The sequence below is a fragment of the Lampetra fluviatilis genome, chromosome 20, assembly GCF_964198595.1.
Source record: "Lampetra fluviatilis chromosome 20, kcLamFluv1.1, whole genome shotgun sequence".
NCBI lineage: Eukaryota > Metazoa > Chordata > Hyperoartia > Petromyzontiformes > Petromyzontidae > Lampetra > Lampetra fluviatilis.
In genome coordinates this window covers 11,729,201-11,746,189 of record NC_136294.1, presented here as the reverse complement: position 1 = coordinate 11,746,189, position 16,989 = coordinate 11,729,201, and the positions used below count along the sequence as shown (strand labels likewise).

General features: G+C 45.5%; 1 protein-coding gene across 2 annotated transcripts in view; it reads left to right on the top strand.

Moving 5' to 3' along the window:
• Nucleotides 1–16,989, top strand: part of LOC144937966 (calcium-activated potassium channel subunit alpha-1-like) — a 156,172-nt gene that overhangs the window by 45,431 nt on the left and 93,752 nt on the right. For both annotated transcript variants that reach the window (XM_078865619.1, XM_078865620.1), the window contains exon 8: nucleotides 11,298–11,468. In XM_078865619.1, the coding sequence (XP_078721745.1) occupies nucleotides 11,298–11,468 (171 nt within the window). The remainder of the gene's footprint in view (nucleotides 1–11,297; nucleotides 11,469–16,989) is intronic.

Here is a 16,989-nt window from a genome sequence, read left to right as displayed (position 1 = left end):
GTGTAATTGGCAGTGTGTGTTTGAGTGCAGATCCGAACCTATTTTTGCCACCATTAATTTCCACCTCTTTTCTTATACTTTAATTGGAATATGGTAATGATTGAAATGGCTTCATTCCGTGCAATTAAATATCGAGCTAATTTAAAAGTATGAAAATTGAAATGAAACTGTGGCGTTATAGATGTTGTGCTCCATGTTCTAGCATCAACCATCGGGTGGGAGGTTGCCTAGCAATCTGTCGTGCGCTGCACCCCCGTAAGACAAAACAATATGGCATATCCGTTTTACTCATTAATAAACGTTCTTTGTAAATATTTGTTGCTGGGTTATTTAGTTGTCGAATTCATTGACATTTATTAATTGGCACTTACATTCTCAATTTTGATGGGTAGTAATATTTTTTACGTTTTCTTGCGCAGACAGGTTCACCGTTGAGTTCACACGAGGGAAATGGCCACGTGACGTTTGAGTGAAATTTACCACTGCGTGGCATCTGCTTTCGTCACGTTGCACTTGATATCTTTTCCAAGAGTTCACCACCGAGTTCCAATGTCACAACCTCGGCTGCTTCGTCATGAATTATCCAGTGCTTTCGGAAAATGTGAACGTGCGGCCCTGCGTTTTGCTCGCTCACTCGGCTTCTGGCGGAAGGGCCTCCATGAGAGGAAGGTTTTGAACCATTGGCGGCCCTCGAGAATTTATCTTCAGGCCTACCCCCCTCCATGCCCCCCTCCATGCCCCCCTCCGTCCCTCCTTATGAGACGGCAGAGGAGATATTGACAAGAGGCAGTGGCGTAGCGAGATACAATGAATTTATCCCAAAATAGAGATGGAGTGAGTTGGGAGAAGAGAGATGCAGACAAGATGGAGATGACAGGTGAATTAGCTTTTCATGTTTATTTTGTTTACTGTTTTAGGATTTGAAATTGGAGCTGATATTTAACGTACCTCTAAATATCATGAATCCAGAGCTTCTTGAGCTTCGTGGGGGGGGGCATGCTTTTGCCATAGTTTGATAATACTGTACCTGACGATACCACTGGAATCAAGAATTGCCGTGCCGAATAATTAACATCCAAAGAACATGTACAGTGTCATAAGCAAGGAACCCATATACAACTTCTGAACTCCGTGGGATTTCCGTAAATATCAAGAATCATCGTAATGTTATTCCCGCTTCAGCCTGGGTTATTATAAAATATACTTTTAAAAGTTATGTTTTACTTAAGGACAAATATTGCTGGAAATCTAAGTAATTTACAATCGAATGTACAATTGATAGCCTCGAAATGCAAAGTACTGCAGTGCATTTTATAATTGAATAAGGGTGTAGAAGAGTATGGGGAGTGGTTATGTAAGGTTAGCGCGCTGCGCTACGAACCCAGCAACCCAAGTCCGTTTCCTGCTCACGGCCAACACCGGTGACGATTATCTGAACCGGTCTTGGGTCTCCCCTAGGTCGACTCAGCCTCAAATGAGTACCTGGTGCAGTGTGTAAATATTGCCACTTGTGAGACAAAGGCGGCCGGGCGTGGTGCTGACCACCCACCCCCACGTGTGCCGTGCCGGCCTTCATAGACTCTCGCTAACAGCACTTGCTAAGGCTACATGGGGGATCTTTGTCTTTGGGTAGGTACATTAAAGAGCTGCTGTTTATTTTAATTGTCATGACACTGGGAGGCTCTTTGTCGCCAGCTTTGCCGCGGCATATTTGATTACACGGGGAAGGAAGGGTGTGGGGCGAGCCGGAGATAAGAGGGCTTCGCTCCACTTCAAACCGACTCCCCTCCTGAGCAGCCCCGGGCTTTGTGCCCTCTGCGCGCGAGGCACTCCGCCGGGTGTTTTGCCGGCACCTGACGACGCGGGTGGCTGCCCAGGGGAAGTGAAACGTGACCTGGCAGACAACGGCGCCAGTCTCGGGTTGGAGGGTCTTCAGTGGGATACTGCCAGCTAGGGTAACCAACCGCCAGTTACGAGGCAATTCTGGCTTTCAGAGCCAGCTGCCCGGTCTGAAACGCTCCTGATTTCTCGAACTGCTGCATTGTTTTTGGGAGTTAGTCCATGGTCCCAGAGCAGATAGTAGGTATTAAGCATGTTATGATATTACAGTACCTTCAGCGGCGTAGTAGCTACATTTTCAGCTCAGGGGGTGTGGCAATTGGTCAGGTGGGGCCCCAATATTTGATTTGTCTCGCACAGTCGCACCCCTCGGCTATTATATTTCACGGCTCCTCTTGCATGATCACATCGTTACGCTCACGATCTCGAACATTTAACGCTGTAGGGGTGCTCCGTGTTCAATACGTTTTGGTTCTTTGACACTGTTGTTGTTGTTGTTGAAAACAAATCTCATGGTGGCTGTTAAGGGGGGCCCCCAACTCGTAGTTTTGGCCACCCGGGGGGCCAAGGTACCTCCTGCCTCCACGCTCGTTATACCGTCGTATGCCTTCCTTTTCCAGCCTTCCAATGAATGTCACTTTATTTTGCTGTCTCGTTCGTGTTTATAATTATTTGCGTCTCATGTTTGTGCAGTCGTTTTTTCATTTAACCGAACAATAACATTCCATTTACGCATAATACGCATACATTGTGAATAGCTGATTATCACACACATGATCCAATGCGTGCATTGTGATTGGAAGACTCAATTTTAATTCATGACTTGATGCAAACATTACCACGATAATATGCATGTAAAAATGCATCTGCTTTGCAATTGAATAAGTTGTGATGATTGAGAGTCATGACTTGTTTTCAAATTACATTTTTTTCGTAAATGTTTTATTGTCTCTCTCATATATTTTGTCTTGTTGGTGCTTGCTCTTTCAACAATTGCAAGCAACGTGCATTAACTGGATACAGGAAGTTAAGTAGATGACATAATTCGATGCGTGTTTTGTGCACGTAACAATCAGCTTTAATCGATGAATTATAAATGAGTTTCTGAGTTTTGTGTTCCTGGCATTGCATTTCCAGAATGAATAGCTTTATAGGTATTGTGAAACGTGATATGCTCTAAACTGTACTCATTTTGTTGGGCGGTTGGTGAAGAAGGAGATAGAGTCAGCCATACCTGACGATGTCTCTACCGTGACATCATTAAACTAGATTAGAATGTATTCAAATCAATAGGCCTTGAACTGGCAGGTTGAGTGGCCTGTGAAGTGGAGGAAGCAGGTGCCCACTCCTCCTCTTTGGCTGCCAATATCCGCTGTCCCCAACTCCCTCCAATTGTCTTGTCTGTTGACGTTCAAGCTAATGATCTTATTCTTTTCCATCACAGCATGACTCAGGCCTCTCAAAGCCTGATATCCTAACCCACACAGGTGACATTAAGTTGCTCATGTCATTAGCAACATCATCATCCATCACGGTCAATCAACTGCCGAATGAAGGTCTCCCCTAGCTGCCGTGACCTTTCTCAGCTGTGTTCACGGTTCCTTTGGGATGCACGGTTTTGGGGATTTTCCCATAATGCTTTGTGTCTGTTTTAATGTTTTTTTTTATAATCTGTAACATGGGGTTAGCATACACACAGTCTACAGACACACGGTAATATTATTTTCTTTCAATACAAAGGTCTGTATATGTGTGTAGACAATATTGAGCGTGTTGAAATGCAGCATTGATCCCTAAATTAGAGTTAATTCACTCATACAGTAGCTTAAAAGGTGGCAATTACACGCAACAATTTCAACTTTTGATGTTTTTTTTTTAACCCATTTTGGCATTGCTGAAAGTGAAAGAAAGGCCAGTGAAGGGGGCTGGACTTAGTTATATCTAACTTGGACCCATTATGTATTCAGCAACTACGCGTATGCAGTTTGCCTGGGTTTGTATATATCGCTGGGTCATCGCCAAGGGCAACATATTTTTCCGTATTTAATTTTCTGTATCTTGCTTACCGATTCATGCATATGGCACTGAATAAATCATGTGTAAACAAAAACAACATCTGGTATGCTCCACTTCCATCCTAAAACTGTGGAGGGTTCGTTTTTCTTCCATCTCCAGAATATTCGACAATTTTAGATCGCGTTTTATGCGGGCGTCACTGAATGTTGCCCACCGAATTTGAAAGAGATGTTGCATGCTACTGGCCGGCGACTGCGTCTGTAGAAAACTACTGCGTGAAGGTCACAAACACTGACGGGTTTTCATATCCGAGGTCACTCACAGAGCATGGAGGCAAATCATTTATCATTGCTGAAGAAGGCCTTCCCTTGAGGGAACACCGGGGTGAGATCTGATAATGTAGTTTTACACTGAGATAAGCATTTCACATGTTTACGTTGCCCTTTATATGTTTTTTACGTGAGCCCACTGCACATTTTAATAGATGCTTCCATGCCTTGGAATATGACCCCAGTTTTAAAAAAAGGCAACCAATAGCTGGAAAGAAAAAGCACACAGCTGTATGGACATTTATAAAGGTTGCAATACAGATTCGGACCTGCTAATTCAGGTAGATTTTAAACAATTTTAAATGACATAACCTCCTTTTGATAATGAAGGATAACATAACATTTTTCTAAGATATAGGATCATGTGACGTGCAGTGGAGGTAATGTGAGGCTTTAAGCGTTCGCTGAATCTGATGCGCCATCGCTCTGACAGTACAATTCCACGACAATATGGAAACTCTCCATGACAACTCGAGGCTCGCGTTGACCAACATTGTTTTTACCCATGTGGCATTTGATGAAGTCGCCGACCTAGGGAGTCAAGGGAAAGTAGTCAATAGGTGTGCCCCAACCCTTTTATTTTATGTTATTTCTCAGTAGAAATCTGAACTTGCTGAGGTGCGTACGGAAGGATTGGATACAACAAAACAGCCACCCACATTAGTCATTCATACTGCTCCCACGAATGCCTACTGCCAAAAACGTTGGCCTGCTGTATATTTTGAACCATCACGTGAACTCCGGTCATCCTCGCATCGGCGTTTGGCTGGCCATTGGAACAAAGACGGTTACTGCATCGCACGCTTTAGATGCGCTTCTGCGGCCGTCTTGAACGCTCTCGCTTCGATATTAGGAAGCTGCTTTAGCTATCCACTTTCAAATCAAGATTGAAAACGAATTTCTTCACAACTGCTTTTTATTTTTAGTTTGTTGTCTTTCCCCGCACCTCGATTAGCACGGTTAGCTACGTACGGTGTGAAAAAAGTTCAACATGTATACATACGTACATTCTTTTCCATTCAAAGGCAGTGTTAATGAGAAACGCGGTGTTTTGATAATTAATTCGTGCCCGTGCACCTTTTCCAATTCGGTAATTTATAAGTCGGTGCTCCTCAACCCCCGTTATTCCACGTCACTCACGACCGAGGGAGTTCAAAGGGCAGGGGGAGTGAGGTGTAGGTGGGGTGTCATGGGTGGCCTGCGACCAATGGTGAGGTGCGACCAATGGTGAGGTAGAGAGGGCCAGGGGGAGGGATCGGTCACGAAGCAGCACGAAGAGTTCGTCTGTCCTCGCCTCTTTAATTTCCCATAATTCCATAAATGCAGTGGCACGCCTGGTGGGGGTGGAGGCACTGGTTGCGAAGCACTGCTTCAAGTCGTTTTTTTAATATTAGGGTTTAAGTTGAGCACCATAAATTATGATAACTTGTGACGATTGTGATAATCTAAGGGCATTTTACATTGGCATTACAGCGACTCCTCTACTTACGAACGAGCTAGGTTCCAGAGGTCTGTTCGTAAGTCGATTTGTTCGTAAGTCCAACGTTACTCCTGTCGATTCCAAACGTGTTGTACGGCATGTACACTAAACACGGGGGAATGGCTTTAAAAGTTGCATACTCTGCTGTAGATGTAGATGCCACTGGTTCTTCACGTTCTGCAGATGTAGATGCCACCACCGCCATCTATTGCACGGTGGTTGAACTTACGACTCTCGGTCTAAAACAGGCAACTGGACATATTGACAGGTTTGTTCGTATCTCTGAAAGTTTATAAGTCGAATGTTCATAAATAGAGGGGTCCCTGTACACACTCACCACTGAAGTACGTTTTTGGAGAGGTCAATGAAGAAAGTTGACATGAAAATACCTGAATCACATGAACATGTTTGCATTGACGTTTACAGAGATTGAAGCGGCAAGCGAAGCAGGTTTTTGTTTATATTTGAATTGCCATTGCTATATCTGCGGTTTATACAGATGCTTGTGCCTTTCTCTAAGGCAGTGCGTGGGGGGAAACACGTATTACCATAAGATAATTGAACATGTAATACATTTTTATTATCTCGTCACGAGACATGGGAGTACATCACTGAGAATCGATCTCTCGCAACAACAACAACAAAAACCACCCCACAGTGGCCCGAACATAGTTCCTTGTGCAACGAGCTAATTCCGCCGCGCCATCTCTCACAGTGGACGTCCCCCCTTCGTGCGTGTCGCCCAATCGCTTTGGCTGGCAACGTCGTCATTACCTTTGGAATCGCACCGTCTCTTTCACACACTCCTGTCACGTCTTCAAGGCCGGGCTTTGCTCTTGCTCAGCATTTTAGGGCGTAGACTTCTTCTACTTCTTCTTTCGAACAAGTCAAGCTTTCGTTATTAATGCACTCGGAAAGTCTCTTGTTTACTTTAATCATTTTTCAACTAAATTGTTGATTTTCAGCTCCTCGGTCAAATCCACTGCTGGACGAAGGCCTCCGCATGCCGTGTCAGTCTTGGGGGTTGTTTGACCATACTTCATCATGTTGGTCAGTGTGGGTTGGTGAAGGGAATTTTGCTCAGGTCACTGGGTTTATAGCAGAGTGTGCTAACCAAGGTACCACCACTCTACCCCCCATTTCTTTACAGTGTATGTGTATATGTTTTAATATAAAGTTAAGTGCAATGAGCATGTGGTCACGTGGGCCACCTGGTGACCTGATTCACATGTTGGTGGAGGACATGTGGATGTTAGTTTTGCGTAAATAGATCATTATATATGGCCAGCTCTGCAGTAGGTTTTGCATTGTTGGACCATTTTTTCACTATTCTGTCGCTGCATTAATTGGGTCCCAGACATTATTTTAATGACTTTTCGAATTAGCTTTTTGTACAAACCAAAATGTGGTATGTAACTCAATTTACATTTCCAGTTAATCTGAGAAGAACTTAACATGCAGCAGGTGGCGTCTGCAATGGATACGGCAGACTACTGCCTTAGCGGACACCTCCTGTGGAGACAAAGCCAACTTGGCAGCTGCGGTTATTATAAATATTCAATACGAAATTGGCCCAACATTCGACGGAAGAGTCGTCTCCCGTCCTGAAAGACACCTTAGAGACTCGCCGTGCTTTTCCTGGCTAAACAATGGTTATTTGCTGGATACTAAAAAAAGGTTATTGTTACCGCATATAAAATAACGAACAAGCGATACAGATGGATCCGACGGCGTGTAGCAATCGATGCGACGCGTGTCCTTTCACCGCGATTAAGGGGTGGGAGGGGGGGTGCTACCACGCAAGGCTCCAGCTTCTCTCGGAGCCAGTGGAGCCGTAGTGTGCGATGCCACCGTAATGGAGATTCACCACGAAGAAGGAGAGGGAACTTAGTTGGCCAAATGGACATTAATTTGGTGGTGCAGGGCCTATCCCCAAGCCGGTCCTGGTTGCCACCTGCCTGGGGTCGACCCAGACGGTCTGGGAATTGTAATCCGTGTTTGGCTGGTGGCATGTTGAACATTTTTTTGACAGCATACTGCACAGTTTGGATAGACCTTAGGCTAACTGAAAAAGAATGGCCGGCTTGAGGTCTGTGGACACGGTGGCGACACGGTGGTGGTAGTAGGGAGCGATAGTGTAGTGGTTAGCGCGCCGCGCTACAAACCTGGCGACACGAGTTCGATACCCGCTCGCAGCCAACACCAGGGACGATTATCTGAACTGGTCCTGAGCTTCCCCTAGGTCGACTCAGTCTCAAATGAGTACCTGGTGCAGTGTGTAAACATCGCCACTGGGGAGACAACGGCGGTCGGGCGTGGTGCTCGCCACCCACCCCTTCGTGTGGTGTGCCCACCTTCATAGGTGCTCGCTAACAGCACTTGCCCCAACAGTCTGTTAAGTCTATAGGGGGGAGGGGGGATCTTTGTATTTGACCCACCGCATGCTGTGACGTGCGTGGGTGCCGTGAGTCACGTGTTTGGCACTGGTGGCTGAGCATCGACTGCTGGCCACGAGGCTTTTTGGGCTCCGTATTGACCGCCCCTCACGCTGCACAGTCCCACCTGTGGACAAGCACTGAACCACCCCCACCCACTTGAGCCGTGCGGGATTTTAATGGTCAGATTTGGCCACTCGATTACTGACGCGACATGATATTTATTTACCCAGGAAAGCCTCAACTAGTCCCAAGATTCTTATTCAAGGTGGGTGGGGGGGGGTCCTGATATTTTTCACAGTTGGGGGACTACGCTTGCTGTATAATTTTCACAATAGAGCAATTTGAAGGTTACATTTCAATTGCGGACAATAACTATGGATATTTAGCGTCCACTGTGAAGCAAATGACACAATTTGTACGGTTAATGTACCTGCAGTATTAATCTAAGGGGGACATGAGGCTTGAACCACAGACCTGTAAAACAAACGGCAAATGCGCCGACACTTGGCGATGTCACTGTGGTGGTTGCAGTCCCAGTCTGCTGGTAGTTAGGGGTTTTACGATCATTCCATGATGTGGCGAGTTACAGGGACCATTGCAGTAGAATATCCTACTCCGTGACAACTGGCTCAATGGTGGTGATAGATACAGCAACTCTGGTATCGAGTTTTCAAAATCTATGCAAAGCGTGTGGATCTGCATAATTTTTTAAAATATATCAGCTTGAGAGAAATGAATCAGCAGGCACAGGTTTATTGCCATAGATATGCATTTTATTGAAGGAAATATATTCTCCTTTAATCAAGATGTCATGACTATATTCAATCATAGCAAACTGAGGACGCTGGTGCTGATTAGGCCGATAGTATTGGTGGAGATGAAGATGGCAATTTGTTTTATCTCCACGTGTATGGAATAGAAAGGAATGCAATTATATCACCAATGCAGTCCTAACGTGGCTACTGAAGCACGTCTTGACATGAGGGAATATCCTTCGAGAACTTCTACAGGAAGCAGAGCTTGAAACTATGGCGGGAAATCATCTTGGAAGGTGGACACTACACAACCACTGTTGTAATAACTTCAATAGGTCATAACTTGAAATATATCATATTCATAATTCAGAGCCTTTCATCAACTCACTGCTGAATTAATTACCTAGTATTGACCAGGTGGCACTCTGTCATCATCCCACAAACTCTTCATTTAAATCTTTGGGTGCGGTTAACTTATTTCATCATCTTACTGGGGTCCACAGGAAGTCAACAGTGGTTGTCCTGTGGAGTGAATGCTGCCTGTCATAGGATTATATAATTTAAACTGCTGAGCTGAAGACCTCTGAAGCAGATGAACAATCGCCCAACAATCCAATCGAGTACACGCATGCAAGCGCTTTGGCCTTTTTTGCATGGGCATGACAATTTGCATTCGCAAAACCTGGCTTAACTTAACTCTCTCGTGGCCCAACGCTTGCCACGTGCAGTCCCCTCACGAGACACCCAACCCTCACCTCACGTCACTTGCGTTGCACGTCATTAATAACACGGTCGTATTGCCAAATGAAACAAAGGCTTAGCGGCACAGTTTCCGATGGCTCTGCTTAATGTGCGTGTCGCGTGCTCGCTGCGATAAGGTCACCTTGTAAATCCGCGCACGCGCCGACGAAAGCCACCGCCGCATCCCGTTGCCGTATTCACGGTCACATCCGCCACGGATCTTGCCCGGTTTTCCACGTGCAGACGCTCACTGTCGCGGGCGCCTTGCCAATTCCCTCCTCGCCTCCAGTTTCGCCGGCTGCGTTAAGGTGACGAACAGTGCAGAGGCGCGTTTTTATTGGAGTGATTTTGTATTGAGGTTTTCCTGAACGAGACCTTTGGAGGGAGTGGAAATTGAGCAGCATAGGATATTGGCTGAATGTTTTTTTTTAAGACACGTCAGTAGCCACAGCTTCAAGTGTAATGATCGATCTTGAGATCTTGAGTGTTGGGAAAGAAGTGATAATACCAATGCATTTTGCAATGATATTCTGGTAGCAGTTTTAACATTTGAACCTTATGGCGGTACCCCGGGGTACCATAGTGCTACGGCTCTCGCATAATGTCCGTGACGCAGTCACTTTTAGTCTGTTGATGGTCGGCGATGAGGCAATCGACCCATCTCGAAGAGCTGTACACGATGCACCACCGTGGTGCGTACGAGCTTTCATGGTTTCAGGGCAATCGTCCTCGCTGCGTTTCGACATCGCTGAGTAGCACCGATTTCGGATTGATTGGTACCCCAGTCGCGGAGTTAAGTACACACCTGGACAAAATAGTGTCCCAGAAATACAATATTTAATTGCCTTGGCCATTTTGTATTATTTGGTACCCCGGGGTACCACCAAAAGGATAATTTAATTGTATTTTTGGTACAGCAATTTTCTGCTGTATTATTTTATTATTTATGAATACATATAAACACCATGTTGAAATAATTTCAGCCAATCACAAACATAATTTTTACCTTTGTGTGTATATACACACGAAACATATTCTAAGGACTATGAGGCACTCTGGAAAGCAAGACACACCCAATACTTGTGCCCGGTTGACAATACATTTATACAAATCTGGTCACATGCACATGCGCACACACACCTACCGGATTTTAATATACACTCCCACAAACTTTTCTCAAAAATACTATACAGCGTAAAAGAGTGGGTCTTATAATTTGGGGAATACATTAAACACGTAAAATATATTTTACATATATGTTATTTGTGGATATGTTAACCGACTGCATTATCTAGCTCAACTTTTTAAAAAGTTATAATAGACCACAACGGGATGTCATTGGTGTGCACGGTCGCCACGGTAGCGAGATGTTAACTACCTCGCCTGGTATACAGGAGGTCGTGGGTTCGATCCCGACCCTGACGCCTGCTGTATACTTGGAGTTTGCGTGTTCTCCCCGTCGTTGCGTGGACTTTTTAGAGCATTCGGCTGCTATACATTTCCACGCGATAAGCCACTTCATTGAGCTATCATTTGTAATAGCCATATCGCTTCTTGTCAAAGATCTACGTAGCTCAGTGGGCCTTACTTGGTGAAATAAAAATAATGTTGTTTAGTTTATTCATGATTGACTGGACATATAAGCCTGCGTGATATCAAGTGTTCGAGCACTCACTCAGTCCCTGTGCCACTCTCGCAGGTGGAGAACTCGGGCGACCCCTGGAGGGACTTCCAGAACCAACAGAACCTGACGTACTGGGAGTGCGTCTACCTGCTCATGGTCACCATGTCCACGGTGGGCTACGGCGACATCTACGCCAAGACCACGCTCGGACGCCTCTTCATGATCTTCTTCATCCTGGGAGGCCTGGTGGGTGTCTTCTGTGGGCATTGTGAATAGCGACTTAAAGATCGATCATCATCATCGTGATCCATGGGCGGATAGCCCGTAAGGTGTCCACTGCACATGTTGTCATTTGTTTACAATTGACTCTGTCTTGTGCCAGTATGCTGAAGTAGCGCAACATCTTTCTGGCACCAATCTTTTATGATGTCGTCAAACCATTCTCTGTGAGGTCTTCCTCTCTTCCGGTTCCTTCCATTTTTCTCGAACAACACACTTTTCATGTTCCTGTTGTTGTCCATCCTACATATGTGTCCAACACGAGTGGCAGTTTCCTTCTCGTCACTGCCTGCATCAGGTCTTCTTCTATGTGCAAACCTTTTATTGCTTCTACATTGGTCACTCTGTGGGTCCACATCTACATCATGCGATGACAGATTCAGGTGAGGCTGAATTCATTTCTGCTGCTGATGTTGTTGTGCCTCCGTTGAGTTTGCGAAGTTGGCAGCGGTTCACAGTGTGCCCTGCGGTTTACGATGCGCTCTGCGGTGTACGATGCGTCATATGGCTTGCAATGCACTCCACAGCGTGGAATGGCGCTCGACGTTTTGGTCAGGGTCTCCGCATTCGTGTTCTGCGCTTCCTTTGACTTTCGACTTATGAAGGTGGTGACCGGATCTGGCATGAGTTGTGTGGATCAGAGTGTGCTACACTATAATCAATGACATCATCAGCATTGTCATAACTACCTTTCATATACGGGCTTAATACTCGTATGTGGAACATGAAACTCAAAAAGCATCAACATAGTAATTATTCAAGTTATTACAATGGATAAAAGGGGAACAAAATATCTGCGTCGCGTTAGTGTGAACGAATACTCAAAAGAAAACTGCAGATCTCTGGTAGTTCTGAACCAGTCGTGGAAATTCAGCATTCCTATAGCAGGTTCTATTCCCTCCATGAAAAAAAATACTATTGTCTTCCAACAAAGCAGTAGGTACTTTATCTACTCCAAGGGGATGATGGGTTGAGTGGGTCACCAACTGGGATTTTGAACACACTAGTGGAGTACTCTTCCTTAGGTGGATATCAACTTGCCTCGAGAAAAACTGAACAAAACCAATACTTTGTAGTGTGTCAGAGTAATCAATAATAGGATAAACACTCCTGGTGAACAAGCAGATCATAACGTAAGTTCATCTTGGCATCCTGTGCTTAATTCAATATTTTCAGAGAATTGTTGAGTCAACAGTGTCAATTTCACAAGCTGTGTGCTGTAATTGGACGCGGCTGCTTACGAACATGCAATAGCTGTTCATGCAGTGGTATGATTGTGGGAATGTGCCTCAGGAACAGTACAGCCAAGTGTCCCAATGTTGATTCGGCAACATTAAAGTAACCTGAATTTCCACGGAGTATTTTGAAATTCCAGTTCAACAGCCGTCACCACGAGCAGCCCATCGCACATTGTTGCCATGTTCTTCTGTCTGCAAATTGTAGGGGCAGCTTGTTACGTGGCTACTGGAGACATTGGGGCACACGCATGTAACACACCTTGTGAAAGACCCAACGGAAGAAAATCCCTGGGTTTTGATCTTCCACGAAGCTCATGGTCCACCCTAAATCGCATCCACTGCACAAACCATGGCAGATGCAGATACCTGATGCGCAAATGTTCAATTAAAAACTCGACAGTGTGCGACTGTGGTCATCCAGAACAGACCGTACAAGACCATGTAACGACTCAATGGCCCAATCCACAAATACGAAGGAGACATCACAGCTAGGATGATACAACTCTGCTACTCCTCACGTGGTTATCTGGCTTGTAGTTGTTGCTCTTCATCTACATTGGCCATACAAAAGGAGAATATAAATTATACTACATATTCATAATAAACGTTTTTGGGTTAGATCGCGTTATTTATAAATGTGTCGTAACCCTCCGCCACCCGACACGGCCAATCAGCCTACGTGTTAAACTTGTACTGCATACTCTGCAGGAATGCCTCACTGTGTTCCAAGGCTCATTTTCGGGAACTTCTTGCATTAGGATATTTGGCCAATAACCATTCATGTATTTGGCTTGTCGGAAGAAACTGGAGAACCCAGAGAAAACCCACATAGGCGACAGGATAAGGCTCAGAACTCATGCGCTCAATAATGTTTCGGCTGTACTGCCATGTCCTGGTCACCTCAGAGCCCCAGCCTATAACCCCACTGAGCCTCAGAGAGTGGAAGAGTGTAGGCACATCAGAGCGAATATGGTTGTAGGCACCTGCGAAGTGGCGTTGGTGGATCATGCAGACTCCCAATATGGTGGCGGACTGTGAAATCCCAAAACAACGGCTGTACGGCATGTGTCTTCCTCATTTGTCTGTCTAATTCCTTTTCTAGTGTTAGCCCTTCCTGTGTGGGATCCTCCAGGTACTTATTTTCTGTCCATACAACAACAAAAACACTTATTTTGGAACTGGCTAACACACCCAATGCAGAACCCTCTAAAAAAACACACTGGAGACTCGGTGAACCTTTCTTTGATATATATTTTTGTTACCATTTTAGAGCATTATAACATAACGTTGCATTTAACACACAGGAGTAGAGAGCACAAACAAGTCGAGACTTAGTTTTAGCTGCTAAGAAAAGGTAAATGGGTTTGGCCTGAGCACGGTGCTCCAAGCGGTGATGGCTGGTGGTCGAAACCAACTATGAAGTGGCAGCCAAGGGAAGAAATATTACCGAGCGTAGAGTCCGTTTACCGTGGAGATGGAGTGATGAAATCAGCTCGTGTGCAGGCGCGAGGTGGATTGTTACATCACAGAGAGAGATGGCAGTGGCTTGGAGAGGCCTTCATCCAGGAGTGGCTAGATCATGATGGCTGGCGATGACAATATCACTTTCCTCACTAAACTATCCTCTCTAACCGTATAGCCGGAACGTTCACATTGCACCGTGCTTAGTCTGTGCATATGTATTGAAAACACTAAATCAGGGTTCATTTCATTTTGCAAGCGGTCTGGCTGAGCTCATTGTTGTCAATCACCTTTTACCAGACTCCATGTGGGGGGTTGAGCACAAAAGCGATTGAGTCTCGAGTGATTTGCGCCGCTTTTTTAATTTGCCCACACAAAAAGCCTGACAGCGGAGGCATGAATAATAATATCAGCGCTCGTGTGTGTGTGTATATCAAACATCCAGTGTCTAAACGCACAGCTTTCCTTTACACCTCTTGCAGTCAAACACAACAACAGCACCACCACCTGTGCTGTGTTATTTGACATCTTATTTTTGGAACTGACAAATACTGCATGCATGTTTAGCGTGCGGGTTTTCTAAAGCAATGATGAAGATCCGCTTTTTCAGTACTCTATTCAACAGGGGTCCCCAACCCCCGGGCCGTGGACCGGTACCGATCCGTGACCTGTTAGGATCCGGGCCGCACAGCGGTGAGTCCGCGTGCGGCCCGCCCCCATTGTTTTATTGTTGACCACTTCCGTCCGCGCATCTTTCCCGCACCGCGCACTTGTCTCAGTCACAGTGTTGGTGAGCCCACGAGCTCTAGCCCCTAGTAGCCACAATGAGTAACAAACAAACGTCGCTGGAGAGCTTCTTTGAAAAGGGGGAAAGACCCAATGATGACCCCCCCACCCTGGTCCATAAAAAAATTGTCTTCCACGAAACCGGTCCCTGGTGCCAAAAAGGTTGGGGACGGCTGCTCTATTAGACACACTGTTGAGAGTGAGTGCCGTCAGTGAGCACCTGTTATGGACAGCAGCAGTACGCGCGTCGTGTCTTCAATGGAGCATAAACCACGCCGAGGATGCCTCTTTAATGTTCTTTCCACTGCGTTTTCCTACAGCCCACATGCTGGGCACTTTTTTATGCTGAGTTGACCTCGAGGTAGCCCCGAACACGTTCGGATGCGAACTGTCACTGATGTCAGTAAATCAACAGGAATCAAACGCGACTTGCTCGACTCAAAGTGCAGTGGAATCGCCAACATTTTCCATCACTGGCCACAAACGCAAAGACAAAGATCCGCCGTACATCCTTAACAGACTGTAGGAGCAAGTGCTGCAGCGTGCTAACAGCTGCACTACCGCTCCTCATTTACGAACACACAAGACATTTTTGCAAAACTGTTTCACGTGCACAAGGCAACAACAAAAACATCCCCCATATAGCCTTAAAAGAGTGTTTGGACAAGTGCTGTTAGCCAGCACCTTTGAAGGCCGGCACGGCACACGAGAGGGTGGGTGGCCAGTTCCACGCCTGGCCGCCTTTGTTTCCCCAGTGCTGATGTTTACACACCCAACCAGGTACTCATTTAGGGCTGAGTCGACATAGGGGAGGCCCAGGATCAGTTCAGATGTTCGCCACTGGTGTTCGTCATTAGTAGGAATCGAACTTGGGTCGTCGGGTTCATAGTGCAGAGCTCTGACTACTGAGCCACTGCTCCCCCACACAAAGATCATCACACGCACAACGAGCTGCTGTCTGTGTCAATAATGCCTCTCTTCACGTCTGTCTGCTTTATCCAGCGAATATTCCAGAGCAAAGTAACCACATTTCTTTTTTTATCTTTCACAAAAGACTTGATGACCTGAATCATTTTTTATTATGATTTTTAGCCAGGGAGAAACGATGTAAGAAGCAGGATGGATATTGTTCAACTGCTGTGCGTGCCCGAACACGAATGTAAAAAAACGGCATGTCGCGTAATGCGTGCAAATAGATTAATAAGCGCCGTTTTGTTGAATGAATATACAGTAATAGATTTAAATTCCTTCGTCAAACCGCCTCTGGATATAAGCCTTCCTGTGCTGTGTTAGTCGTGGGGGATGATTGACCATATTTCACCACGCTCGTTATTGTCAGTTCGTGTTAAGCAAGGGGTCCATCAAGGAGCGGATTAAGTTATCACCCACGACCGGTGTCAGCCACGGGTTGGGTATATAGTACATTGAGCTGACCACCCTCCACCATTCTGGCTAATCGCCTGGCGAAGCTGGTTGTAATCACCAAGCGAAACGTCGTACTCAAATTGTAAAAGTTGTGGGTTTTATTCTCCGACACACCGTTGTGCTGAAGTGGTAACTAATTTAGCACGTTTTGTTTACGTGACAAACCTTGCTAATTGGCTGTGTCGGGTGGTGGTAGGTTTAACGACATATTTATATTTACGCGATCTAAACCAAAACACTTTTTTATGAATAATATATTGGTCGCGAAGAAAGCCTACTGCATGTTAGACTACTGCACCACCACTCGATCACATTACTTTGTCGAATGTACATTATTTCCATTCAATTAACATTTTAAGTGTGTTAATTTATAAAACAAAGTACGGTGATTAAAAAAACACCATATTTCATGCAATAATGTCTGCGGCTAATCTATATTTGGTTGCATTGTGTCCAATAACAGCGGTGAGTTTAGACTGGTCTCTCAAATGCAGTTGTTTCGTGGAAATCCCCTTGTGAGAGAATGAGCGGTAATGAGTTTGGTCAGTGAGAGTCGGCGAGGGGGGGGGGGGAAGGAA